The 27,829-nt window shown below is 58.1% G+C and overlaps 2 protein-coding genes across 3 annotated transcripts in view; one reads left to right on the top strand and one right to left on the bottom strand.

Moving 5' to 3' along the window:
- PYGB (glycogen phosphorylase B) overlaps nt 1–11,726 on the top strand; it is a 36,254-nt gene extending 24,528 nt beyond the window's left edge. Inside the window, exons 14-20 of the mRNA XM_070801084.1 lie at nt 60–207; nt 4,185–4,243; nt 5,800–5,941; nt 7,437–7,644; nt 8,081–8,215; nt 9,278–9,344; nt 10,437–11,726. Of these exons, the coding sequence (XP_070657185.1) occupies nt 60–207; nt 4,185–4,243; nt 5,800–5,941; nt 7,437–7,644; nt 8,081–8,215; nt 9,278–9,344; nt 10,437–10,589 (912 nt within the window). The 3' untranslated portion in view covers nt 10,590–11,726. The remainder of the gene's footprint in view (nt 1–59; nt 208–4,184; nt 4,244–5,799; nt 5,942–7,436; nt 7,645–8,080; nt 8,216–9,277; nt 9,345–10,436) is intronic.
- Nucleotides 11,727–13,849: 2,123 nt separating this feature from the next.
- ABHD12 (abhydrolase domain containing 12, lysophospholipase) overlaps nt 13,850–27,829 on the bottom strand; it is a 53,582-nt gene continuing 39,602 nt past the window's right edge. For both annotated transcript variants that reach the window (XM_070801085.1, XM_070801086.1), the window contains 10 exons: nt 26,583–26,702; nt 24,191–24,221; nt 22,796–22,841; nt 20,533–20,662; nt 19,681–19,718; nt 19,155–19,234; nt 17,854–17,936; nt 16,182–16,260; nt 15,427–15,554; nt 13,850–14,487 (listed from right to left, as the gene is read on the bottom strand). In XM_070801085.1, the coding sequence (XP_070657186.1) occupies nt 14,448–14,487; nt 15,427–15,554; nt 16,182–16,260; nt 17,854–17,936; nt 19,155–19,234; nt 19,681–19,718; nt 20,533–20,662; nt 22,796–22,841; nt 24,191–24,221; nt 26,583–26,702 (775 nt within the window). In that variant the 3' untranslated portion in view covers nt 13,850–14,447. The remainder of the gene's footprint in view (nt 14,488–15,426; nt 15,555–16,181; nt 16,261–17,853; nt 17,937–19,154; nt 19,235–19,680; nt 19,719–20,532; nt 20,663–22,795; nt 22,842–24,190; nt 24,222–26,582; nt 26,703–27,829) is intronic.

A 27,829-nucleotide genomic window follows, 5' to 3' on the forward strand; every position in this document is an offset into this window, starting at 1 on the left:
GACGGGCTCACAGGCTCAGCCCTGTGGACACCCCACTGTCCTTACCTCTGTTCTCCCAGGAAAATAAGGTCAAGTTCTCCGCCTTCCTGGAGAAGCAGTACGGGGTCAAGGTCAACCCCTCGTCCATGTTCGACGTGCACGTGAAGAGGATCCATGAGTACAAGCGGCAGCTGCTCAACTGCCTGCACGTGGTCACCTTGTACAACCGTGAGTGTCCTGCCCGCACCCCCCGCCATGGACCAGGCCTTTTTCTCACGCGCTTGATCTGACGTGACACGTTCGCTTTAAGCAGCGACTTCTGGTTTCCTGTGTTCACAGCAGAGCAGCTATAAGGAGTGAGATGTGAGCTCAGAGGTTGGGGAGCTTGAGGCCCAGGGGACGCCCTGCCTCTGGGGTGGGGCCTTGGGGTCCCTGGAGGCTGTGTCGTAGGTTCTCTGTGTAGCCTTTCTTTCACATTTAGTTATTATTAGACTTGTTTACAGTTACCTGGAGACACTTTACTCAGCAAGGGAGGCATTTAAAGTGCACTCTTGGAAGATGGAATAGTATGTTAAGTCTGTACGCCTTAAACTAGTAACGTTTAAGTGGCATTTAATTTTGAAGCAAATGTGAATCAAAGAGCTCCCTAACCACAAAGTCACTATGAACATTTTCTAGTTCTATAAATGAGGTAATAAAGCCTCAAGGAAACCCACAAGGTTTTTTAAATTTTGTAACATAGTAACATAGCAGCAGCAGTAGTAACATAGTAATATTAATAGTAAAATAGTAAAGTGAATCCTAATTTTGAAAACAAAGGAACAGCAAATACAGCTCTTCTAGAGAATGTCAGCTCCCCAGTTCCCACGAGGGAGACTTGGTCCCCAGGGCCCCACCCGGTCACTCATGAGACAGTTCAGATGCTGGTTTCGGTTCAGCGGCTCTGACCCAGTGCTCAGAAGAGGCCCAGGGGAGCGCCCTCCCGTGCGTGTGACCCAGGCGTCTCCTGGGTCGGAGACGGCAGTTCCCGGAGAGGAGACTGTGTTTTGTGCCGGGGTTTCCTTTCACAGTTGCGATTTCCTGCATTTCCTTTGTCGTTGCCCCAGCGGTGCCCCCGAGTCCTCTGCTCCTGAGCAGCGGGTCGGGTCTCCTGGAGGCCTGCCCTCCCTCCCCGCCCCCTCTGGTGGCCCGGGCCACCTACTGCCCCCCGCACTGCCCCTGCTCGGGGCCTTGGCAGCGTTCTGACGGGACTGACAGGGCGTGCGCCCCCCACCCACTCATCCACCGGTGTGTGTGTGCACGGGGGTGTGCTCGTGGTCTCCCCACAGGCAGCCCCCCTCACCGTGCCCTGACTTGGGTCCCAGTCTGCTGTGAGGGCCATCCAGTCACCCCTCTGCTTGGTTCCTGCGACCCGGGGTCTTCTGTGTCCGCGGCGTTGGTGGCCTTTCCCAGGAAGGGTGACTGGGCTGAGGTGATGTCCTCGGCCTCGCTCTTTCCTGGGGTAACGCGGTCAGGAGGGTGGTCCTCGGGGGCAGCTCTCTTGGCTGGTTCGTCCGGCTCAGCTGTCGCTGGCCATCCGGTCAGTTCTCTCCATGCTCGAGGCCCTCTGAGCGTGTTGGCTGGTGTCTTCTCTCCCGTCTAAGGAGTGCTTTGAAATACGTGGAAACCTGGATCCGGTTTTCTCCTCCTGGGGCTCTGGTGCGGTGTGGGGTTGGGGTTTTCTCCCACCGTCGTTCGGCCCGTGGCGGGCTCGCTCCCCTCTTTTCTGCCCCGTGCTGTCTGCTGCTCCTGTCTCCGTGCTGTTCTCTGCCTGTTTCTCCTCCCTGTGCTTTCTGTGATCGGGTCGCACCTCATGGGGCCGTTCTGCCTTGTGGCCTGTGTTTTCCCCCACCTTGGTGTTGCGTTTTGGGCTGTGGTCTCCCGTCTGCGTTGACCATCCTCATAGGCTGGAGACTTACGGGGGGTGGCTTCCACTTCCCTTGTCTGTGGCGAAGCTATGTGTTGGGGTCGGAGGAGCTGCATCAAGGCCCTGGCCGGAGCCTCGTGAGCTCAGGGCACTGTAGGCCTCCCAGCTCCAGATGCCTCTCTGAGGCCATGTCCCTCTCTGTGGCCATGAACCTCTCTGTGACTGTGTCCCCTCTCTGAGGCCATGTCCCCTCTCTGAGGCTGTGTCCCTCTCTGAGGTTGTAAACCTCTCCGAGGCTGTGTTCCCTCTCCGAGGCCGTGTCCTCTCTCCAAGGCCGTGTCCTCTCTCCGAGGCCGTGTCCTCTCTCTGTGGCAGTGTCCCTCTCTGAGGCTGTGTCCCCTCTCTGAGGCCGTGTCCCCTCTCCGAGGCCATGTCCCCTCTCCGTGGCCATGTCCCTCTCTGAGGTCGTGAACCTCTCTGAGGTCGTGTCCCTCTCCGAGGCCGTGTTCCCTCTCTGAGGCCGTGTCCCCTCTCTGTGACTGTGTCCCTCTCCGAGGTCATGTCCCCTCTCCGAGGCCATGTCCTCTGTCTGTGGCAGTGTCCCTCTCCAAGGCTGTGTCCCCTCTCCGAGGCCATGTCCCCTGTCTGAGGCCGTGTCCCCTCTTTGTGACCGTGTCCCTCTCCGAGGCAGTGTCCCCTCTCCGAGGCCATGTCCTCTGTCTGTGGCAGCGTCCCTCTCTGAGGCCGTGTCCCCTCTCCGAGGTCATGTCCCCTCTCCGAGGCCATGTCCTCTGTCTGTGGCAGTGTCCCTCTCCAAGGCTGTGTCCCCTCTCCGAGGCCATGTCCCCTGTCTGAGGCCGTGTCCCCTCTTTGTGACTGTGTCCCTCTCCGAGGCCGTGTCCCCTCTCCGAGGCCATGTCCTCTGTCTGTGGCAGCGTCCCTCTCTGAGGCCGTGTCCCCTCTCCGAGGCCATGTCCCCTCTCTGAGGCCGTGTCCCTCTCTGAGGCTGTGAACCTCTCTGAGGCCGTGTCCCCTCTCTGTGACTGTGTCCCCTCTCTGAGGCCGTGTCCCCTCTCTGTGACTGTGTCCCCTCTCTGAGGCCGTGTCCCCTCTCTGTGACTGTGTCCCCTCTCCGAGGCCATGTCCCCTCTCTGAGGCCGTGTCCCTCTCTGAGGCTGTGAACCTCTCTGAGGCCGTGTCCCCTCTCTGTGACTGTGTCCCCTCTCTGAGGCCGTGTCCCCTCTCTGTGACTGTGTCCCCTCTCTGAGGCTGTGTCCCCTCTCTGTGGCCGTGTCCCCCCCTCTGTGGCTCCAATTCCAGGCTGGCTCAGGAGGCATCATGGCCTGTGGGCCTCTGCCCACCAGGTTGTCCAGGTCCCTTTCCGAGGTTTCCCTGTGGGAAAGGGGCTGACATAGTCCACCCGCCCAGCCCTCAGGGGCTCTTTGCCTGCCTCGTCCCCTCCCTCCCCACGAGGCCGGGATTCCTGAGACCCTGCGCTCACAGCCCCATCTCCCACCCATCTCGTGACCCGGCAGGACTTGCTCAGTGATCTGGAGTTTGCGTATTTTTCTTCTTTACAATGTAGCTTGTGGATTTGGGGCTTTTTTTTTTTTTTCCTTGTTCTCTAGGTCACTTTGTCCACTATCTGGAAGCAGGAAGGTTCAAAACTCAGGGACTACAGGAACCTGAGGTCAGACGTTAAAGATCAGCCACGCCCCTTAGCAGTTCCTGTAAATCTCCTGGGCGATTCCCAACCCTGGTGAATACTGTTCAGGGCAGCCCCGCACCTCTGTAGACACCACCACCCCGATGAAATCTGAAAACCCAGTGGCCTGGCAAGGACACCTCATTCTGCTGGGGCTGGAGGCGAGCTGTCTGTTCCTGTGCAGGAAAGCTCTGGGGGGGGCTTCTCACCTTCTGTCCCAGTAGGGAGGGGGCTCGGGGGTCTCACTGACACCCTGTGCAGGTTAATCACCACTGTCCCAAGGTCAACCCATTTTCGAGTGCCCATCACACGCAAGGGCCTTCAGTCCTGGTCACCAGACCCAAAGGAGCTCCTGTCTAGGCTGTTCTGGACACAAAGGCGCAGCTTTTCCAGTGAACCTTCTGGAAGAATCTGCTTCTGGTTAGCCTTTGGCACCAACCTGGACACAGTGCAGAGTTCTGTAAACAGAAGCTCCTGCGGTGCACCGCTTGCATTGGGCTGGTCTCTGAGGATGCTCGTCTCTGTGGCAAGCACAAGGCTCAGGCGTATCTGGCTCCAGTTGTCTCACTTGGCTGTCTTCTGTTTGTCTTGCAGGAATAAAGAAGGACCCGACCCAGGCCTTTGTGCCCAGGACTGTCATGATCGGGGGCAAGGTGAGGTGACGGCCTCTATGCTCTTGCTTGGCGTTGGGTGGGAACATACAGACCACCATGCTTTTCTGCAGTGTCCCTGTATCTGGGCTGGATGCTGCGGGTGGCTGGGCGCCGACCTGCACACAAAGCCCGGAGGTCCCGGCCCCAGCTGTGCCTCTGGGCCAGGACGTTCAGGTGTCTCGTCAGCTTGACCACAGGAAGGGAGCTGGATGGGGCCCCTGCCTGCCCAGGGCAGTAGGGTCCCCAGGGCCAGCATCCAGTGGGGAAGCACCGTTCCTCGGTGTGACTGCCAGCGTTCCACACGTCCCCTGCATCTTTGTGCTGAGTGGACACCAGTCACTGACTGCTTCATCAGCGAGATGTGGGCCTGCTCTCAGCCTGGCCTCACGCGTTTTATTTACCGTGGCACGTGCTTTAGGACACGTGATCATGGAGTCCCAGTGTGTTGCCAGGGGGTGTCGGCGGGTCCCACCACAGGTCTCTGGACTCTAGGCCCCGTGTCCCCACCCTCTGCCACCTTTCCCAGGAGCCTGGGCACGGCTGCTTCATGGGGGCCGCAAGCGGGCACAGGCTTGTTCTCTCTTCCGACTTGAGCAGCTGCACAGGTGGAGGCACCCTGTGGGCTCCCCCAGCTCAGGCAGCAGCTCACACCCGCCGTGTTCTGTCTCAGCCACGCCCCCACCCCCGACTCCTGCTGTTCCTGAAACAGATTCTGCACAGCATCTGTTTCATTTGTCAGTATTTCCATATGCATTTCTCAGAGATGGGGACTGTCAAAAAGTTTTAAAATGTGTTTTAGAAACGAAAATCCAGAGGAAAAAAGAATCAAAGAACGTCCACAAACCTGTTGCCTGATTTCTGCTGAAGTTTCTCAAAGTAGATTACAAACAGTAACATTTCACCCCTAAGAGCTTCATTAGTTGTCTTCCCAGTGACGTTTTCCTGCAAAACCACACAACGCCACCATCACATCCACAACACTTGACAAGATTCCTCCACGTCATTAAATACCCAGCCAGGGCCACGTGCCTGGCTGTCTTATTAGAAATCTTGTTTGTTTGAATCAGGACCCGGTATGGCGCCAGGCAGCTGTGTCTCGTCCACAGGTTTCCGTCCACATCCCCTTTTTTCCCTGCAGTTTTTTACAGAAATCAGGTTGTGTGTCTCCCCCAGACCATGTCCCTCTGGTATCTCCCAGAACCTTCGTGGGTTCCCCGTGTTTCCTGGAGGTTGGTAGTCAGTCCTCAGGGATCCTTGTTCCCTCTCTCCATTTCTGAAAAACAAACTAGAATCAGGAACCCCAGTTTGAGGCTGACAGATCTGTGCGTGTGGGTAAGGGGCTGTCACGAGAGGTGCTTGGTCGGCACCAAGGGAGCGGCTGGGGTGCCGCGCCTCGTGGGCCTGTCGGGTTGAAGGACACACAGATGCCATGACCTCAGCCCCCGTGGGGCCCCCTCCCAGCAGCCAAGCCACTCAGCTGGGCGCGTCGAAACCAGGCCGCAGTGACCCTGCCCTGAGCACAGGGTGTGTGCTGTGTGCTCCTTTCCCCGTTGCAGGCAGCGCCCGGCTACCACATGGCTAAGAAGATCATCAAGCTGGTCACGTCCATTGGCAACATCGTCAACCATGACCCGATTGTGGGCGACAGGCTCAAAGTGATCTTCCTGGAAAACTACCGGGTGTCTTTGGCTGAGAAAGGTGAGCCTGCCCTGCCCGATGCCACAGGCGGCCCTTGCTGGTCAGGGTCTGTCTTGCCTCCAGGCAGATTAATGGCTCTGACACCACGTTCCCCAGCCAGAGGCGCCCCGTCTGGTAGCCAAGGCCCTGGTCTCTGTACTTCCTGCCCTCCCCTCCTCGCGCCTCTGCCCCTCAGCTTGGTCTTCCTGCCCCTGGGCTCGCTCTTGGTGGCCCGTGCCCCCTGCTCTCCCCGTGCCCCCCGCTCTCCCCCTGCCCCAAGGATGCTTATGTTTGTCCCCACCTGTTCATTCTGGCCTGCATCTGCTCTGGGGGTGTCTAGCTGGGGCCCCTCCACCGTAGGAGTCCTGGGTATGTGTTGCCACCCAGAGAAGGGCCTGTGGCCACATGTGCCTCAGAGCAGGGCTCTCCTGAGCTGGACTGGCCTTTCTAAGGCAGCCACTTCTGGAGACCTGGCAGGAAGTGCCAGGAAACCTGAGCCTGGAATCATGGCCCGAGTCGCAGCACCTCTGGTCCAGGGACTGTACGCTGCCCTCCAGGCGTCCAGTGGAGGGCAGGCTCTCACACTCCCTCCCTCTCCAGTGCGGCCAGGTCATCAGCACCATACCTGGGATCCCGCCACTGCCCTGCACCATCTGTGGCTCCGGGGTTGGGTTGTGGTTTGTGCTTCACTGAGCTTCTCACACGTCTCACACGTCTCACACTTTGCCGCCTGGAACTCCCAAGCTAGCTCTTGCACTTCCTAGAACTGACCTCGGGGACAGGCCCCATGCTCCCCAGCTCTTGGACTTGCTGTGGTCATGTGTCCACCATCCCGTCTGCTCATGTCCTTCTGCCCGAGGGGCCAGGGGTGCCTGTGTCTCCATCCTGGCACCTGGGCCTGACCGTGAAGACAAGGCCGGACTCTGGACTTGGTTGACTCTGAGTGCCCGTTGGTTGGGTTGGGGAAGCAGCATCCATCAGCCCTGAGGACCAGCTGAGGTTGCAGGAGTAGGGACGCCGAGGCAGGCAGGATGGAAGCCGCGCTCCTGCCGCCATGGCAAGACCCTCACAGGAACCCGAGTGTGGGAGAAGCCACCCAGCTGCTGGGGGGTTGTGACTCAGCTGCCACGCCCAGTCTGTACAGAGGGGCTCCTGGGCATGAGGCCACGGGAAGACTGTCCCCAGTCCTCTGCTTCTGTGAGAGTCAATTCCTTTCGAAGTCATTTAAGGAGCCTACAGGCTGATAGACTAAGACAGCAGTGATGTCAGGGAAAGAATACAAGGGAAAGAATACCCCACCTGGTTTTGGTACGGCCCTGGTTTGCAGGTTCTAGAACAGAGGGCCTCTGCCACTGCAGGGCTTCTCGGCATCTCCACGTGGACCCGCTGCCTCGGGCTGCAGGTCGGGAAGGGGAGCTGTGTGGGGTGGGGGCGCAGCGCACGGTGTCCCCTTGCCGTTGCTGTTGCTCGTGTGCCTCCTGACTGACGGGTCTTGCCCGTGCCCTGCTCCCCGCAGTCATTCCCGCCGCCGACCTGTCGCAGCAGATCTCCACCGCGGGCACCGAGGCCTCGGGCACGGGCAACATGAAGTTCATGCTCAACGGGGCCCTCACCATCGGCACCATGGACGGGGCCAATGTGGAGATGGCCGAGGAGGCCGGGGCCGAGAACCTCTTCATCTTTGGTCTGCGGGTGGAGGATGTGGAGGCCCTAGACCGGAAAGGGTGGGTCCCTCTCGAGGCCTCCATCTCCTCTAAGTGTCCCACACCCATGGATACCTTGAGGGGGTCCCAGCTTGGCCTTGTTGCCTGAAATCCCTCAGGGGACCCAGGGAGGCCACAGGCACCAGGGGCTGAACCCAAATGGTGGGAACCTTGTCAGCCCGCTTTGGGCCCTGTCCCGTGTCTGCTGCACGCCTCCCTCTCCCAAGATTCCCTGATGGTTCTCAAGTCCCACTTAACGTGTTATTTTCTTCTGCCAAGTCCTGGCACAGACTGGGGGTGGGGGCTCTGTGGGAACCTTTGAGCAGCTCCTCCTGGAGGACCATCTCAGCCACCACGTGTCTGTACCAGGAGGAGTTGGGGGTGATGTGCCCTTGGCGGCCAGCCCGACCTGGCTGGCCCCGGCCCCACCTGCTCACGAGTCCGCTGTCTCCTGCAGGTACAACGCCCATGAGTACTACGACCGCTTGCCCGAGCTGCGGCAGGCTGTGGACCAGATCAACGGCGGCTTCTTCTCCCCCCGAGAGCCCGACTGCTTTAAGGACGTTGTCAACATGCTGCTGAACCATGACAGGTGGGATAGGACCCACGTCCCTCCCCACCACTGGGTCAGACAGAGGGTGCCCAAGAGCACACATCATTTGGGGCAAAGCCTGGGCTTCGGTGAGGCTCACCTCCACCTCAGCCCATGGCCAGAGGCTCGGCCACATCCAGGCACTCAGGCTTGTGGGACCTCTGACCGTGCTTGGCAAGCCTTGGAGCCTGGTGATGGGATTGCACGACAAGCAGGAGGTGATGTCACCTCTGTGGGTGGATGGAGGTGATGTCACCTCTGTGGGTGGATGGAGGTGACGTGCCTGGGGTACAGGGAGCCTGGGTGTTAACTACTGCTGGGAGTCCAGGAGTGGTTCAGGTAGAATGAACTTGTGAGGCTATAAGTCTCTACGTGGTTGGTGTTTTATGACAAGCACTGACACGGGGTGATGCTTCTCTGGGCACAGCCTTGCTCACTTGTCACAGGTCGACAGTTCCATCTACCTTGACCAGAGGCCTCTGCTCCACCCTGGTAAAATGCGGGTCTGCTGAAGGCCGAGAATCGACCTTTATTCATTCCAGTTTCAGTTCCCGTGGGTTAGTCTTGTCATATTCCAATGAATATCATCTGCTGGCTTCTGTCAGACCCGATCATAACTCCGCGCATGCCTGGAGCTGGGCACTCAGTCCTGCTGATTCTGGGATCCAGGAGGGACTTTACAGGGTTCTATGAATTGTGATCCCGATTCAGTTGTAAACAAAACACGTTTATGTGTCATAAATCCTGCATCACCAGTTGTCAACTCGTGAGACCTGAGAACAGGTGGTGGTGGAGCCTGCGTCCCCTGGGCCCCCCTGGAGGTGGAGGGGGACCTTAATCTGTGTTCCTGGAATCCACGGGCACAGTTTCTTTCAACAGCATGGGGCTATAATAAGGTTTTTCTAGAGTAGTGTCTGCAGGACAGCAGTGTTGCTCAGAGCGCAGCCACTGTGGCCACCCCTTCCTGTGGAGCACAAAGACGCAGCCAGCCAAACCTGGGGGCCCTTTTCCTGACCTCCCCTTCACCACCCGCCCAGCCCAGCTTCCTGTCTCCCATTTCAGGTTCAAGGTGTTTGCGGATTATGAAGCGTACGTGGCGTGCCAGGCCCGGGTGGACCAGCTGTACCGGGTGAGGTTCTTGGGCCCTGGCAGGGAAGTTGCAGGGTGGGACCATGTCCTGCTGTCTCGGGCCACTCTCGGGAGCTTGCAGCTGACCTAGTGGCCCAGAGCAGGTTGGGCTTCTTCCTCTCTTGCTCAGGGACTGCCTCAGCTGGGCATCTGCCTGGGCTACCTAGGACCCTTGGGCCCAGGCTGCTGTCCACACCAGCACGCATGCCCCTGCAGCCTGGGCGCTGCCACAGAGCCGGTGGACGGGGCAGAGGTGATGCCTCCCAGAGGTGCTGCCACGCCCTGGCCCACGGTCTGATCGCCTACGTGCAGTGAGGAAGGCAGGGATGACGCAGGGCATGAGGCCCAAGGCAGGAGACGGGGCTTGTGGGCAGTGAAGACCTTTGTGCTTAAAGGGAGGTGAATGGTTTCTAGGGCAGTGGACACGTTGCCAGTGAGCAGAGTGAGGGCCTGCAGCTCTAGAGCGGGCATGCTGGAGCTGGCTCTCCACTCCTGGCCCCAGGTCCCACCTCTGTGTGACCTGCAGAAAGCGGGCACAGCCAGGGGGGCCTCCCGGGAAGACTCAGCTCCTGAGCTCGGGGAGGTGATGGGGTGTCATAGTCCGTGCACCTGGCCAGGGATGGCCGCAGGAGGGGACACTGGCGATGGGGGTGTGGCTGGGTAGTCACTGCCCAGATCTGTTAAAGCAGGTTCTTGGACACGGCCCGAGGGGCTTGTATCTAACCATCACCCTCAACTCAGGAAACAGCTCCTGAAGTCTCCTCCTGAGACAGGACAGGAGGGAGCCTGGGAGGCCAGGTGACCCCGGGCTCAAGGAAGTACCCTGGCTTCCCTTCCAGGAGCACCCTCCTGGCGCTGGATGCAGTCTGGGGGTGAATCCCCTCCTGGCAGGGTGTCTGTGCATCGTGTGCACTGTGCCCTGGCAGGACCCCTCGGGCTCCAGACCCTGTCTGCTCACCTGGAAGCTTCCTGGTGGGTTGGCCCCCTTCCCAGTGAGCTCTGAGCTTTGAGGGCCTGCCTTCTGTCAGGCTGCCCAGGGCTAAGCACATCTGGGAACAGACCAAGGTCACTAAGCGTCTGCCTCCCTCTGCAGAACCCCAAGGAGTGGACCAAGAAGGTCATCAGGAACATCGCCTGCTCGGGCAAGTTCTCCAGTGACCGGACCATCACGGAGTACGCCCACGACATCTGGGGTGCGGAGCCCCCTGCCCTGCAGACCCCACCGCCCAGCCTCCCCAGGGACTAGGCCCCGGTCTCGGGACCAGCTTTCATCCCCTTGCTGACTCTGCCCGTTGTTTCCAAGCATTTTCCTAGTTCCCTGCTTCTTTCAGTGCCGCTTCCAGGAGGGCTGGGGGAATCGTGGTGGTGGCTTTGAGGGGCTGGGGTGTGGAGATGCCCCCTCATTGCCTGCCGGAGAGCAGGTCCCAAGCACTGACAGGGCTCGCCCCCCCACACCCCCCCGCCCCCCAAGATGCCCACTCAGCTTCCCCACGGCCTCGTACAAACCTGTGTGAGCTCGTATTCAGTTTTGACCCTCTGCATTCTGGGGTCCAATCAGGTAGCCGTGACAAAGCTTGGGCAAGTGTGTTTCTGCAGCATGCAGGCTGGCCATCCAGTCTCTCCCAGCCCAGCTCTGCCTCCTGGCCATGCTGGCAGGGTCCAGTGTGCCGAGCCGAGTCCTCATAACTGCCATGTGGGCACCCGACCTGGGGTTTCCAGATTGAGAAGATAGCAGGGCCCCAGGGGAACCGAGGGTGATACTGGGGAGGACGCCTGTGTCCAGCACCAAGGGCTTCGGTTAGGACAGGCTGGCTGGTGCAGAATTGGTTTGATTTTGCTTTTTTGAAGATTTTTCACAAGAAAATGAAACTAGCTGAGGTCTTTCCTTGTTTTAGCAACGGAAAGTAGTACTTCTGAAGTTTATGCCAGGGGAGGCAATGCTGGGGTTTCACTTGGGGTCCCCACCTAGCTGGGTGAGGCTGCATGCCCAGCCCTCTGCGAGGCCTGCACCCTCCCTGTGCCTGTCAGGCAAGAGGCAGCAGGAAAACCTGGTCTGGAAAAGGACTGGTGGGCCCAGAGGGGAGCCCACCCTCCATTCTACCCAGACGGCAGGCTGGCACCAGGGATGGTGGCTGAGTGGTGGGAAGGACGAAGCCAGGGAGCAGGTGGGAGCTCGGGGTGGAAGCTTCCGGAGGCTCTACAGCCTCACATGCCGGACCTGGGTGGCTCGGGGCTCTGCTCTCACCCCACCAGAGCTGGGGGGTCTGCGGTCACGCCCCAAGCACCCGTTGCTGCCCGCCTTTTAGGCCAAGCGTGACCGTCACCGTGCCCTTCGCTGTCACTGCCTCGTGTAAGAAAGCGATTAAATCTGCTTGTGCTCAGATGCTCTGGCCTCTGTGTGTCTCTGTACCCAGGGCGCTGCATGTCCCAGCCGGGATACACTATGGCCCACCACTCTGGGACTGGGGACAGGACGTTCTCTCACCCAGCTGCTGTGGGACTCAGAGCCCTGGGAGCCTGAGTCATCAAACCCAGCACTGGGAAAACACCAGCTGGGTGGTGGCGTTTTGGGTGTGAATTGTACTCTTCTTGTGTACCTGTCTTTTGCCACCCACTCCTGGTCCTGGGAAGTGGAACTCCTGGGCACCAAATCATTCCCCTCCCCAAACTGTATGGCTGCAAGTTAAATCAAAAACCCAGCGAGATGTGAACTCAGGGCTCAGTGTTACCCAGAGAACCCAAGTGTTGGGGGAGGGGCACCTGGTCTCAGGTCTGGGGCACCTCCCAGGACACTCGCTTCCATAGGCTGTGACCACAGATCAACGGTGGGCATCTCGAGCTGTTCCTGACCAGACTGACTCTGTGACTCAACAAAAGGTCAGTCCCACTCCACAGTTTCAGCTGAGCTTCTTGGACTGAGGTAATAAGCGGAGACACCCCTAAGCAGAGACATGTAGACCTAATTACCTGAAAGGTGTCAAGGGCAGGAGCTACTTGCTCAGCAACCTTGTTATGCTTTATCTTCAGGCTGTCAGACACCTGTAAAAAATACTAACAGCTTGTATTTTTACTTTATATCCTACTTTATCCTCCCCACCTACCCCCCACCATAAAATCTGAGGCAACTTACACAGACAAAGAAAAACAGGTCTGAAGACTTGAGCCCAGGCAGGGCAGGTGAAGTGTAGATGGTCTCAAATGGCCTCGCTGGTCAGGACGAGCAGGGGACGTGGCTCTGGGCTGCGGGGCTGCCAGGAGCCCCAGTGACAAAGCCCAAGAGGCCCCAGGGGGCTGGCCACACAGGCTTTGTGCTTTAGTTACATGAAGGCAGTTGTCAGGTCAGGATGGGCGTCCCAGAAAGCCAAGGGGATGTGAAGCTGAGGCCCAGGTGGCTGAGAATTGCAATGGGCAGCTCTAAGGTGTTTCGAAGAGGGTGTAATCTCCTGTTTCTGGGCCTCCAGCCAGTTCACAGCTGCTCACAGGCCAAGGGCAGTGAGTAAGAGAAGGCAAATAAGCTCCTCCCCACCCCGGGGAATTTCTGCACTGACTCCAAAGTGTCAGAGCCTAAGGATCTAGAGGAGGAAGTCCTGCCTTTAGGAGAGGGTGAAAGTTACTCAGTCGTGTCTGACTCTTTGCAACCCCATGGACTATACAGTCCATGGAATTCTTCAGGCCAGAATACTGGAGTGGGTAGCCTTTCCCTCCTCCAGGGGATCTTCCCAACCAGGATCGAACCCAGGTCTCCCGCATTGCAGGCGGATTCTCTACCAGCTAAGCCACAAGGGAAGCCCAAGAATACTGGAGTGGGTAGCCTATCCCTTCTCCAGTGGATCTTCCCAACTCAGGAATTGAACCAGGGTCTCCTGCATTTCAGACAGATTGTTTACCAACTGAGCTACCAGGGAAGCCCAAGGAGAGAGTTGGGTAAACCAAGTCCTCCGCCTGAGACCAGCCCTGTACTGTACGGCATGCAGCCCCCTTAGAAAGCCACACACCATCTCTCTCTGGGGGTGTGAGAGGGGGGCGGTGAGTGGGCACTGGCGTTGTGTGTGGGAGGTGGGCTTGGCCGAATGCCACGACCAGTGAGTGAACGAGCTGACACTCCCAGGGCAGAATGGGAGTCCCTGGACTCCAGCAGCCTGAGTCCTTCCACGAGTGACCAGGGGCTCGTCCCAGGTCTCTGAGTGAAACCCCACCACCCATCTATCAACACAGCAACATTCAATGAGCTTGTTAACCGTAAGGTTGAAAGGCTCACCCACAAAGACCTGGTTTTAGGAAAATGCCATCTGCCCCACCAGAGTAGACAACCTCCCCATGAACACGCCTCCTCCGACACAACACCCCTCCCCGCGGGACCTCGGTGTCTGTAGGAGCAGGAAGAAAGCCCACAATCCTTGGCCTTATAGAGCCACCTCCTCCTCACATACGGTCGGGTTCTGAGAGTGGCCTGGGGCTGTAGGCACAGCCTGGACACCACTGGAGGCAGCACTGAGAAAACAGACAGACCACCACCACGATTTTATTCTTAAATAAATGCTCAGTCTAAGGTCTGGTTAGGCAGACAAGTGGGTGGACATCAGAGGAAGGCAGATCGCTGGCCCCTCCCCGGTGGGGAGCAGCGGGGCAGCCCAGGGAGGCAGGGACACCGAGGAAGGCAAGCAGGGCGGGCAGGGCAGGAGGGGCTGGTGGAGCCATGAGCGTCCATCTGGGGGGAACAGAAAGAACCCATGTTCGCCCACATTCTCAAGGGTGGTGCCAGAAAGCTCAGCGTGGTCCCAAGACCCCTCACCTCCTGTCCCAGGCTCCCCGTGCCTGGCTCAGGAGGTATGGGATTGACTAGCCGATGGCCAGAAAGTTCTGTCACTGTCTTCCCAACAAGCCCTCGGGTTGAGGGGCAGCACGAGGTGGAGAGGGCCACATGCCGCCTCCGCGTGGTCCACAGAGACCCCCTGCTCCCCGCCACCCAGGGCGGTGCCTCAGGTCTGCCAGGGCCTCCCCTGGAATCTGTGTTCCCTCTCCGGGCGCATCTCCGGGGGGCCGGGCTGGCAGGAGGAAAGGGGGACGAGGGCAGAGGCCTTCATGCTCCCGGGTGGCGAGCAACTCAGTGCTGGCGTCCCGGTTCCGACTTCCCCAGGAACTCCCTGGAGCAGAGGAGGACACCTGTCAGCCAAACCCCTCCAGGCCAGATCGGAGACCCCACCTCCCACGGTCCTCCCACAGCCCACCCGGGAGGCTGTAATGGAGCCCCGAGGACCACACTCTGCCTCGAACACCCTGCGAGGCAAATGGGCAGGGCGCCAAGGGCAGCGCCAAGTCCCGACACGGAGTGAGGGCAGGCCACTGCACCCTGGCACTGGAGGGTTCTCAGATCACATGTTTTGTGATGTGTGCCTTTTACAAGGAAAACCACGGTCCCAGAGCAATGCCATGCTCCTACCATCCCCTCAGCAACACACATTCCATGCGCCAAGAAACGTCAAAAACACAGAGCTCTGCCTCTGGGACTTTGAGGGCCTCACATACCAAGTGGAGTTCCCCAGCACACATTTCTCCGAGGGCTGATTCCAGCAGCCGGGGCTCAGCAGAGGCCCTGCAGTTGGGACGTGGCGGCGGCCTGCACCTCCGAGTGGGAGGCAGGGAGTGTCTGGTCCATCCAAACCCTTCCCTCTGCCACCCGGGCACCCTCGTTCCCAGGCTTGTAACAGGTGGCCGGGCTGCAGCCCACGTGCCGGCCCAGGAGTCTGGCCAGCGCAGTGCAGCCAGGGGCACGGCCTCCCTCCCTGAGGCAGCTGGGGACCAACAGGCTTTGGGGGAGCTGGCCCAGACCTGCATCACCCCTACCATATACACCCCGTGCAGGGGCAGAGACCTGACGGGCCTGTGGGAGGGGACGGGGGCCTGAGGACAGTAGCCGTGGCGTCCTCACTGCTCGACCACACACGGGGCCACAGCCCGGCAGGCCACATGTGCTGACACCGGACCCCCCTGACCAGCCTGACACGGCTATCCCAGCTGCGGCCGCAGGGGCTCGCCCAGCTCCCGCATGCCATCCTGCATGGTGGGTGACGGTAGTGCCTCACCTCAGGATCCGCGGGAGCTCGGGGCTCTTGTAGATGTACTTGTGCCTGTAGCCAAGGTCTGAGTGGAAGGGGATGAACTGAACCTTAAAGTCCCGGAAGCTGCGTGACGGTGCGGCGATGTTGTAGAGCTGGGGGAGGGAGAGGAGGCTTGGTGCCCGGGCCCTGGGGTGACCTGCCTCAGCCACAGGACCCTCGGGCCACCCCTCGAGACCCTCTCTGTCCTCACCCTGTCTCGAGACCAGCCTTCCTCAGGGGCCCTCAGCACCCTCAGGCCACCTGCCCTGGGATGCCACATGGCCTGAGTGCCCAGGGCAGCCTGTTGGCTCTGTCCCAGGGCTGGGTGGGCCGTATGCCTAGGTCAAGGTCCATCTACAAGCTGGCTTGGGGTCTGTGGCACCGCAGCCCCCTCCTTCCAGCCCAGGATGGCCAGGTCCTAGGCCCAGACGTGTTCGGAGGTGGCCTGGGCCCCCTGCCCTTTAGCCTGCCCCTGCCCCTCACCACCGCCACAGTCAGAGGGTGCTCCCTCCCACCCTACTCCCACCTACAGATCTGAGAGCAAAGGCAGATGCGGCAAAAGCAGATGCAGAGGCCCCACAGTGAGAGGATGTGCTCAGACGTCAGCCCAGAGGCAAGAGAACGCGTGAGAGCTGTGAACCGCCAACCTCCACTGCCTTCTCCCTCACAAGGGGCCCGGCCCGCAGCGGGACCCTCTTCCACACCTGCCTGGCCTGAACACGAGTCTGCCCGACGCCCACCTTTCTGCCGAGCTGGAAGGGCACGACCGGGTCGTCCTCGGCGTGCAGGATGAGCAGGGAGCAGGAGATGTGCTTCACACTGCAGGAGGCGGAGGGAGAAAGGCACTGGATGGCCAGGACAGGCTGGGCCTCCCGGGCTCCCGGGCTGCCAGCAGCAGGGGCCAGTGAGGGAGCCCTGCACTGCAGCGTGGAGCGCCTCAAACTGCCAGGCGCTTTTAATACAAAGCCAGCAGCTGATTTCTTAGATGTTTCCATCAGTATCTGTTTTAGGTGACAAGTTTCAATCAAATCTAGAGCTCACTTCATTCACCAAATCGGGTCCCTGAATATTACCTGGAAATTTAAAAACAAAACAAAAAAACTTTGCCAGTACACTATTCTTAAAAAGTTACAAAACGATATTTACAAACTGAGTAATAGGTGGGCCAGGAAACTTACTGCAAATGAACATTACTGGACATCAGCTGGCAAAAGAGCCACCCTCTAATTTCTCTTCTGTGTATATGACATTTAATTCCTGAATGTTTCAAATAAATGAACATTCTCAAGATGGTCACTGAATCCAAACCCCTCAGCAAACCGCCAACGGAAGGACAGGCTGCAGGACTGATGGGCCCTGGACGCTCCTAGCTGCCCCTCACTGAGGCCGCACGGGGAGCTGGTGGACGCAGCACACGCCGGCTTCTGGCGACCTCATGCTGAACTGAGGCTTCGCGTAGGCAGCCCCAGGGCAAGCCTGGCACCTGGCAGGACTAGGCCTGGGTGTGCGCCCAGCCATCTGGCAGGCTGCACTGCTGCTAGTGGCACACAGATCACCCACTCACCACATTCTACTCCCAGGGTGAAGTGCTTGCTGGTGTACAGGACAGTTTGACATTCGACATCTTTTCATAACTTCCACCCACCAAGCTGGTCCTTCACTTCTCCAACTCTCGAGGCCTAGCTCACATGCTGGCACCTTGGCAAGTATTTGGGAACAGACCTTCCCACCATGCAGGGGCTCCTGACTTCCAGGGGGTGAGGGACGGCCAGTCCCCCAACACTCACACTGGCTCAGCTGGGGGGCAGCCACAGGGTGACTTTCTCACTATCGTCATTTTTAGAGAAAATCCAGTTTATTCAGGTAATTCTTCTTTTAAAAATGTAGATTTTTAAATGCTAACTGAATATTCAGATAAAAAAATTTTTTAGAATAAATTAAAGTCCATGAAATAAAGATATCACAAAGATAATGTTAATTGAACTTGAACGTTGTTCAAAGAAAGAGTCCTTAAATAGAATATGTAACTTCTGGTTCACCTAATATAAATATTTTTAGTATTAACCTTCAGAACATCTTTCCATAACCAAACACAAATCAAATGGCTAAGGCAAAGTCATTTTTTGAACAACAGTTACTATTGCTGCTTTAACACCTGTTCAAGAGTTCTGGTTTTGACAAATAATTTTCAAGTAAAACAGTTCTATGGACCAAAAGATATGGTGTTTCCCTATTTCTTTAACTCTACAGTCTTTCCACCTTCCTTCTTCCCTTCCTCTACCTTTATAGAGATATGTTGCTTAGAAAAGACCCTTACATGTCCAGAATCCCACCCTCCTTGGTTAACATGACTCAAGACGCTTATTCTGAGGGTTCTTTGGGTTCTTCTAAATTCTCTCCCACAGTACTCACTTTTCATCATTTGCAAACTGAATTCCACTGCTTGTGATGGGATCAAGGAAGAACCAGTCAAACCCAGGGAAATATCGATAGATCTGGAGGTTAACATGTAGACAACAAGGAGAGAATCAATCACTACACCCCCATGGGGGGGTCACCCCTGCTTCCAATCAGGTGGCCCCAGAGCCGGGGGGGGATGGGTAGTAATATACCCCCATAGGGGCCGGGGTCACCTCTGCTTCCAATCAGGCTGACTGGTGGCCCCAGAGCTGGGGGGATGGGCAGAACTATACCCCTGTGGGGCCAGGGTCAGGCCTGCTTCCAATCAGGCTGACTGGTGGCCCCAGAGCTGGGGAGGGATGGGCAGAACTATACCCCTGTGGGGCCAGGGTCAGGCCTGCTTCCAATCAGGCTGACTGGTGGCCCCAGAGCTGGGGAGGGATGGGCAGTAATATACCCCCATAGGGGCCAGGGTCAGCCCTGCTTCCAATCAGGCTGACTGGTGGGCCCAGAGCTGGTGGGCGGGGTGGGGCGGGCGGTGGGCAGCAGTCCTGCTATCCCTCCCACCACCCTCAGACTCCCTTTTCAAGAGGCCCCAGACTGGCTGCGGGGGATTGCCCACAAACAGGACTCCCACACCCAAGACTCAGAGACCAGGCTTCCCACACAGAACAGGCCACAACCCCCAAGAAAACAGAGGACCATGTGATTCGGGAGAAGAGCAATATCAAAGAACACCCAACAAAGGATTCTTCTGTCTGTACCAGGCAGCATGAGGTCAGGCAGGCCGACACAGCACCACTGGACACACAGAAGCAGTGGGAGGAGGAGGAGGAAGCAACAGGACACAGAGGGGCCCCCTCTGGGCCCAGCCTGTAAACGGAGGGTCTCAGGCCTTGAGGCCAGCCAGTGAGGACCCAACAGCACGGGGTTCCCACCAAGGGTTCCCTGGGGTGCCCACCAGCTCCACTCCCAGCCCGCACCGGGCGCCAGGGGCAGCAATGCCAGATGGGCAACCTGTGCCATGAGGCAAGGCCTCCTATGGGTCTAGCCGCCCTCAGACAACCTGACTGTAACCATACCCTTCTACCTGGCACGAAGCTATAAATATCCTGAGTGGCTCTGCAGTCAGGCCAGTGCCCAGAATTAAATGAGAATTAACTTTCATAACATCTGTATTTATTAGAATACTTAAATAATTTTTATGACATTTTAATTTACTTATATGCATATTACTCATAGTCATTTTCATATGTTATAGCTATTATTTCCATTATATACATAAGTCTGTCTTTAATAAGCTCTGTACTTGCCACTGAGAACGGATGGCTCTTGGCTTCTTCACGGATATTAGTGAATGGAGATTCCAAGATGAGGGCATCTGGAGGAGTCTCTAGATAAATAAGACCAACAGGGAGCTGGGAGGTGAGCAATAAGCCCCAGTGGGACACTCCTCACGCCACCACCCCCTTGACAGGACCATGGACCCCAGGTGCCCACCTGGCTGGCCCTGCCCCTCAGGTCCTCCCCTGGGGTCATGTGAGGGAAGTAGTCTCAAGGGGACCCTGAGAACCATGTCTGCCGAGGCTGCCTGTTTGGAGCCCAGCCCCTGTCAAGGCACCGCCAGTTGCCAGAGAATCTGGGGAACAGGGTTGGGCCCTCGGGGGTTTGCTCAGGCCCCCATTTCAACGCCCAGCTCTTGTCTCACCACCCCGCTCATCCACCACCACCCACTTCACAAGAAACTGGCAGGGCCTGGAGCACAGCCGGTGCCTGAAGAGCCCTCCTGCATGGGAGCCGGGCCATACCTGTGGCGTAGGACCCCACGCAAATGCCTACCTCGCTCACAGAGGCGCCGCACCAGGTTTGTGGCCACTCTGGAAAGAGGGAAAAGTTCAGTTGGATCATGACAAAAACTGTTGCAGACGAGACTGTTCCTGGGGAAGCTAGGACTATCGCGGTGACGGGTGGGGTTTTGGGTGGGGTTGCACAGGGGCCCAGCAGCCAGCCCCTCCAACAGGGACTCTGTGATGGGACCTCCACGATCCCAAGGCACATGCTGCGCCTCACCTGGAAGGGCCCTTGTGGGCTGCAGAGCAACGCCCCAGCTCACACCCGGTCCTACAGACACAGATGGGAGGGGCCCCTGAAGGGGGCAGCACCTGGACTCTGCCCGGCCTAGGCCTCCTGCCTTGCTAGGACCAAGCTGGGCAGGTCCAGGCAGACACCCAGGGTGGGAAGGCCTGCTCCCCTCTGGCCAGGGCTCACTCTCACCCAGGAGGGCCAGTCCCAGACACTGCCCAGCCTGCAGGCAATGTGTCCAAAGGAAAAGCAGCAGGAAAATGGAGGTGCTGAAGATCTGGGGCGCCTTTACACCGGCCACATGGAACATCAGAGCGCTTCCTCTTTCAGCAGATGGAACAAGGGAACCCCAACTGCTGCCTCCCCAAGTTTTTAAGTAATGACACCACGTGTGAGGCAAAAGGCCCGTGCTCCTGGATGCGCTGCATAGCACAGCCACGCTCAGCGAGGCCTGGGGAGCCCAAGTGCCCTGCACTGTGGGGCTCCATCCCCGGCCCCCACCAGGGCAGTAATGGAGGCTCTAGGACGCTGGGGGCCCCTCAGGCAGCCTGGGCTGCAGAGTCACCCGTGAAGACCTGCTCCCACAAACGCCATGCTGGGAACTCTCACCCGGTGCCAAGAGAATGGCCCCAAATATACACAGGGTTGTCTCCACTTCGCACTTTGATCCAGTCAAAAACATGGAGTGCATCATACGTCATGCCCCGCTCCGACGGCGTTCCTACTGAGTCACCCCAACCTGGGAAAGCAGCATCAAAGAGGACATCACGGGACTGCAAGGGGCAAGCCCCGCTCCGCCCCCGTCTCAGCAGAAGGCCCAGGCCATCTGGGGCCTCAAGTCTTGGCCAGGCCAGCTTGTATTCTCCCAACTCCTCAGCTGTCGCAATCTCTGAACCCAACCACCACCCTCACCTGAGTCTCAAAGAGCAGAAGCAGACAGGGTGGTCGGACCAGCAGACCCCTGGCACTGGCACCTGGGGCTTGGCCAGGCTCAGCTATTGATAGTCCAGCCCGCCCCAGCCTTGAGCCCAGCCCCGGCTCTGTGGCCCAGCTGTGAAGAGGCTTCAGGATGAGCAGATTCCAGGCTCAAGGCAACGCTGACCCACAAAGGAAGGGGCTCCTAGCATCCTGTTTGCATTACAGAGGAAAGCCAACTAAACTCTGACCTCCCACAGGTCCTTCCCTCCAGATTCTGGAAAAGTCAAATGTGACTGTCCTTTCCAGCAGCTCAGCAGTGAGTCATCATCAAATGATCTGAAAATACCACAAGGCTCATAGAGAGCAAGTCCTGCAACACAAGCAAAACCTAGAGGCAGGGGCACCACAGGCCACCTCCCCGGGGCGTCCCAGACCCAGATTAGCGGAAGAAGCCAGGGCCAGGAACAAGGCCAGAGGGCGGGCTCAGGGCACCAGCGAGGGCAGGGACAGACACAGGGAGAAACACAAGAGAGACGGAGACGGGGAGACAAATGAGAGAACGAGACGGGGACAAGGAGCCACAGGCAGAACTTTGGTCTCTTGTACAGCTTAGAAAGGAAGAGGCTCAACAGGAACTGAAAAGAGGAAGTGTTAGATGGGATCTTATTTCTGTTAGAAGCACAGGAAGGTGAATAAGGGAGAGGGCTGCCCCCTCACTGCCCTGAGGTTCCAGCTGCAGGGGCAGGAGGGAAAGATGAGCCTCCTTTCGGAGTTTCTTCAACCCAGTACCTTCCTCCTAACAGAACACTCTTTCACAAAAGAACCAACCTGCACCCTAGGCTGGTGGAATAATGGCACTCAAAGACGTGCACGTCCACACCTGGAAACCCGTACCTCTGGAACCTCACACGGCAAGGGCAGTGAAGGGTGCAGAAGGAAAGAGGCTGCCAAGCAGGGGACCCCGAGACAGGACAGTGTCCTGGTCAGCATGAGCCTCAGGCAATCCCAGGTCTTTATGAGCAGAAGGGACAGAGTCAGGGCCAGAGTAATGCAGACGCGAGGGGCCACAGGCAAGGAACCAGCGTGGCCTGGAGAAGCTGCAAGAGGCTAGGAACCTGACTCTCCTGGAGCCTCCATCGTGTCCACACCTTGACTCATCCCAGTGACTAAAGACTTGGAACCTTGACCACCAGTGCTTCAAGATAGTTCATCCGTGCTGTTCTGAGACATTACATTTGTGGCCAGTGCTTCAAGACAGTTCATCCGTGCTGTTCTGAGACATTACATTTGTGGCCAGTGCTTCAAGATAGCTCATCCGTGCTGTTCTGAGACATTACATTTGTGGCAGCCATGGCAGCATCAAGAGGAGACTCTCCCAACGTGCACACCCAGGCGATGCCAACAGCTGCTGGTTCTGTGGGTGTGAAGCCCCGCCTCCCCCCAGCCAGGGTGAGCTGGACAAGAGGCCTCAGCCCTACGTCCTGTCCAGGCGAGGGCTGTCTGAGGCACACATCGCCGCCACTCTGCTCCCCGCTGACACAAAGCATCTTCCTCACGCAGCAAACTGCGGGAGGCAAGGAGAAACACAGAGGGACGAGAAGAGGAGTCCCTCTTTCCTGTCTCCGTAACTTCAACAAGACAAGCTCTGCTGAGCACGAAACAGGCCCAATACCCAGCTGTGGGGAAAGTCTGAGTCCCACAAAGAGGAGACAGCACCTTTGACATGTGAAAGCGGCCGGCAGAGGGTGTGTGCCGGGGTTCCAGGCGCCCATGCCTACTATCTAGGGGAGGATGCACGAAGGACTCACAGCCAAGAACCTGGACCCTCCACTACCTCCACACACTGACAATCTCACAAGGACCACAGGTCACGGCAGAGCCACCAGCATTTCAGAGTCACACATGGCCACCCCACACCAACCTCAAACAGGCGGGGTGAGCAAGGAACCCTCACCTCTGTAGTCAAAGGTGACCACGTGGTAGCCGAGGGAACTCAGCACCTGGAAGTGAAAAGCAAAAACTGAACAATGCGGCTCTGACTAACCCACCCGCCTCGCTCGAGGGAACTCAGTGAAGGCCATCACCTCACTGCCCCATCCTGCCACTGTGGGACACTCAGGAAGGCGGAGGCCAGCCTGAGCAGCACCTGTGCCCTCTGAGGTGCTTGCAGGCTGATGGCTGTCCAGGGGTTGCCAGGGGTTCTGACCACCCAGAGACCCAGGAGGAAGGACCCTGCAGTGTGGACTCCACACCTGGTGACCTTTAATGCAACCCAGCACTGTTCAGATTTAAGCTTCCATTGAATTTTTCTCACTTAGAAGAAAAAAGTCTCTCAGGATTAGGTGACTGCTTGCATGAAGTCACTATTCACTGTCCCACCCAAGCCCTGGCTGGGTGTGCTCAGAGCCACGAGGAAGCTGCCACAGACACCAGTGTCACCAACCTGAGGTGCGCTCCCGTCCCCGAGAAGAGAGCTTGGCCAGGGACTCCCAGCCCCCACAGGACCTGCACCCTCTGGAGCCATAGCTGTTCAGTCACCCACCCCACCCCCGCCTGGATCCAAGTCGCTCCAGGGAACCAGCCCTCCAACAGCCCAGAGCTGTCCACAGGGTGCTGGACAGACAGCAGTGCCCACATGTCTGACTTGTTCCTCCGGCCCTGTTCCCAAACACAGATCCACCCGAGAGGAGGGCGACAGGTGTGGTGGCCCCAGACGCTGCATCAGCAGCACGTGTCAGCTCGAAGACCCACACACCCTCTGATGACAGCCACATGGCGGAGAGGGTTTGCATCTCCCCTGGGATCCCGCACCCAGACACCTGCTTCCACCACATTGGCTGGGAACCTGCATCAATGGTGCCCTGCGCTTGGTGGACACGAGAAACCCCAGTGCTGGCAGAACTCCTGAGCCACAGCCCAGAGGACAGTGTAGCTCTCGGGCCCCTCAGTGTTCTCCCGTCATTCCCTATGTGAGTAAGTAACTTTACAAACAATTGCAAATCACTTTACGTTAACTTGTTAATTTCTGGCATAGGAGCCACAAAGTCCATTCATCCTGATCTTGGAAACTATCCCCAGAGGCAGCAAAATGGGAAACACTCCATGAGGAGATGTCCGTAAAAGGCAAGATGAAAAAGACCGACAACGATTAAGTCAGATTATTAGGGGGAACTCCGTTCTGTTCATGACTCCTGGAAAGAACAGCCAGAGGCAGTAGGCGAGCAACGCTCTCTGTCCACACAGTGAGGGTGGGCACTGCCCCGTCCATCTGTCCACTGCATGGCCTCTGCTGTGTGCCATAGCTAAGGGCACTGCTCTCCATCAGACGCCGTGAGCCGACCTCACCTACCTTGTAAAGCTCCACCCGGTGGTCGCCGCCTCTAGATCGTCAGGGAAAGGAAACAAGAACAGCTGTTAGTGCATCTTCTCAGAGAGGAGGCCCAGGATGAACACTACAGCATCCGGGCACTTAGAGCCTGGTCCCCAAATCCATGTGGGAGGGTGACGGACAGGTCACCTCCTCCTCTGGGCACCTATGTGGCTCCCCGCTGGTCTCCACAGTGTGGTGCCAGGCAAGGGACCATCTGAGCACCGTGGGGATGTTTCTTAATTATTACCTCATCTCTGGTTTGACTAAGGTGGCAGAACCTAGGAAACACAAAGGCCCCTCGACTCCCCAGTGTCCAGGACCACAGGTGAACAGAAGGGACGCCCATCCTCGCTGGCACATACACCACGGGGACAGGCCACAGGCACCTCCTGCCTCAACCTCCTCAGCCACAGAGCCACCGCCAACCTTCAGGGTGCTCCTCCGTGGCTGTTCACACCCCCACCACCTGGTCATCTGGCTCTTCCCCACATGCTCCGGACAGTCTGCTGCTGTGCCTCCTACCATGCCATCCTTCCACACACATGTGCCCGTGGGAAGACGCTGGGTCAGAGCCGCCATCGTGATCCAACAGCTGCAGAGAACCTCCCAGGCCCTCACCGGCCGCCTCATGCCCACCCCTCTCCGGGCGAGGCCTGTCTGCCTCTGCCTCCCACTTCCTGCCCAGATGCTGTCCGGCTGTTCCCTGCAGACACCCTGAGGGGGACAGGGCTGCCTGATGAGTGGGAAGCGCATCAGTGGGCAGGCTCTCCCTCGACAGACTTCTCCGCTCTCTCCCTTCCTCATAATGAGCATTTGGGCCATTTTGGGTGTGTGTGTCCAGAGAGAAAGTGTCCTCAGGGGAGGAGAGAAAAAGATGGAGGAAGAAAGCCAAAATAACCCAGAAATAAATATCAAAGGGCTGAGTTTCAAGACTGGAGAGAAATAATGCAAGATGTCTTCAGTTATCTTTGCAAGACTTTGTCATGGTTCTTTTATAAGATCTCCAGTACCCTACCCTGAGCAGGAAGAGGGGTTCAGAGCATAACGGGGTCTTGGGACATCCTTGGGGTCCAGGCCTCAGGGAGACACGGCTCCTGCCGTCCTGCCTAGACGGGGTGGCCATCAAGAACTGCACACTGTGCTGTCCTTGGGGACATGGGGGCAGGGGGCAGCAAACCTTCAGAGTCACAAGACGCCTTCCATCCTGAATCTACAGGCAGACTTTGTCTTCTTTACCACGTGACTGGCACTGCTCACAAAGAATGCCCAACTTCCCTCATTTATAGAAAGAGGCTACAGGAGCTGTTTGTAGTCATTTGCTCTTTGTAAAGCAGAAGAGAAACCCGCCGCAGCTTGTCCCAGACAACGGGGAAGCGGGCTGCCAAGGGCGTGCTGAGTCAGCAGCTCAGCACTCCGCTCTCTGGACTCAGGGTGTCCTGGGGGCCACGTCCCGGACATCCTGCTGACCCTCTGTGCAGCCCATCTGCCCAGACCCCGCCTGTGGCCTGCTCTGTCCCCTTGCCAGCTCTGCCTTTGAACGGACAGGCCCCAGCCTGGCCCCACGGAGCCTGATGGCTCTCGTGCAGATTCCTCTCCTCTCAACAAGGCCGCCGTGAAGGCTGGAAGGAGCCCTCTTTCAACAATGGGATCCAAACCTGCAAGTCTGAAAGACGTCCACTGAACCTGCCCTTGAAAAGCTCCCGGGATGACTGTGGGTAAGGATGGCTACATGGGGACACGCTTCCTCAATGGCCCAGTGGGATGTGCTGGCACTGCCGGCTCAGGGCTGGAGGTACCTGGCCTGACAGCGTGGCAGGGCAGCCCCCCGGACAAACTCGTTCCTGACTGCTTGGCTGGGGTCTCTTCGTGTGCCCCCAGGAAATGTGCCTCCTGTTCCAGAGGGCATGCCTGACGGTGAAAAAGTGTCCTCACCCCAGGATGGCAGATAAGATGATAGACGCGCAGGGGCAACTTCCAGGGCACACCGTGGCCTTGGAGGGTCTCAAAGCCTCCGCCAAGGGGCCGTGCTTCCTGTCCACTGAGGAGCCTGGGTCCCTAACCCAGGAAGAGCAACACCCCCTGGTTGAGGCTCTTGGTTGCTCAGGCAGACACAGCTACCTCCATTCTCACCCCAGGCACGAGCTTCTGACCAGGGCTTTCTGGACATAGCTGCCAACTTCCACTCAGCTGGCGGTTCCCAAACAAACAGGCCCGGCCCACCTGGCACGCAGCCCTGTCCTGCTCTGGGCCTGTGGGAACAAGGGTTTACAACCACTTCTCCCAAAGCCCAGAGGAGCCCTGGCTTTCCCCGAGCTCTTGGGTCGCCCGTGCCCAGGTGCGCCCTCTCTCCCTGCAGCGGGCCCCTGCTCACCTGGTGCCCGCGTTCCCATGCAGGTACAGGATGATCGGGTGGCTGGAAGACAGGGCATCCTCGTACCACATCTGGTCCTTCCCCTGGGCATTCTTCCACCAGACAGTGGGGACCGTGTGCCTGGAAGCAGCAGCAGAGGGGAGCATCAGGTGACACGCCCGCAGGCAGGATGCCCGTGGCTCGGGACAACTGAGCAGAGAGCAGGAGGCTGAGGGGGCAGACCCCACGCTGTGAGGGCAGCACCTGGCAGCTGAGAACATTTTCTGACTCGCAGAAGGGCCCCTCTTGGCCCCAGTAGCTTGCCCCGGCAGCAGTGACTCCATCCATAGAAAGGGGAAGCTGTGTGAGGTAAGACCCCTTCTAGCTGGGTCAGAGCATGGAATGGGCACTGAGGCTGTCCCACATCCCCTCACACTCGCCCATGTTTATAAGCTACATGAAACTGCACCCATGAGTACACAGGACAGTACTGTCTGTCAAACGTGCTAATTCAGTTAACACTGGTCTATACAGGCTGACTGGAAGCCTGGCTGTCCTTAAAGCACCATTTCTAACACAGAGCCTGGCCACAAGCCATCATGGCATTAGACTCACCTCTGCAGGAAGCATCACAGGCCCCTGTAGGCAGCCCGGATTCTTGCACACCTGGCCAGGCATGCAGACACTTGGTCTATGTAGCCAAACCCTCCTTCCGAGAGGTGCTCTGGTCACCCTTAACTCAGGACACATCAAAGTCACTGCTCATGACTTTGAACAGTGACTTAAAAACACTGCACGGCTGATTTCTTCTTCTCCAGGTCTAAGTGCCAGCATCTCATTTCTGATGTGTGTCTCTGACCATTTCACAGGATTGCATTTTGGGTAGTTCTGACCACTGCAATTACCACTCTCTCATAGTTACAAACCTGTGAGACAGAAAGGTGCACTTGGCAGATGCTGGGAGCTGATATGCCTCCAGGAGCCAGCCTACCCGAAACTCGGAGCTCTGAAAAAGGCCCTGGCAGCTCTCCGTCCCTGGGCTCCGCCCCTGCCAGGCAGAGAAGGAGCTGTTTCCCCCGCTCCTTGGCCGTGGGAAGACCTGGCGAGGCACCAGGGAGGGCAGTTGGTGAGCGGAGTGGCTGCCGTCCCAGGGCCCACGCTGCCGCCGGCATAGCACTGGGTGTAGACGTGGGCAGGCAGAGGTGCTCACCTGCACACAGAGGTGGTTGTTCCCGGAGACCCACATGGTCATCACCAACACGACCTTC

Source organism: Bos indicus, chromosome 13 (assembly GCF_029378745.1).
Source record: "Bos indicus isolate NIAB-ARS_2022 breed Sahiwal x Tharparkar chromosome 13, NIAB-ARS_B.indTharparkar_mat_pri_1.0, whole genome shotgun sequence".
Classification (NCBI taxonomy): domain Eukaryota; kingdom Metazoa; phylum Chordata; class Mammalia; order Artiodactyla; family Bovidae; genus Bos; species Bos indicus.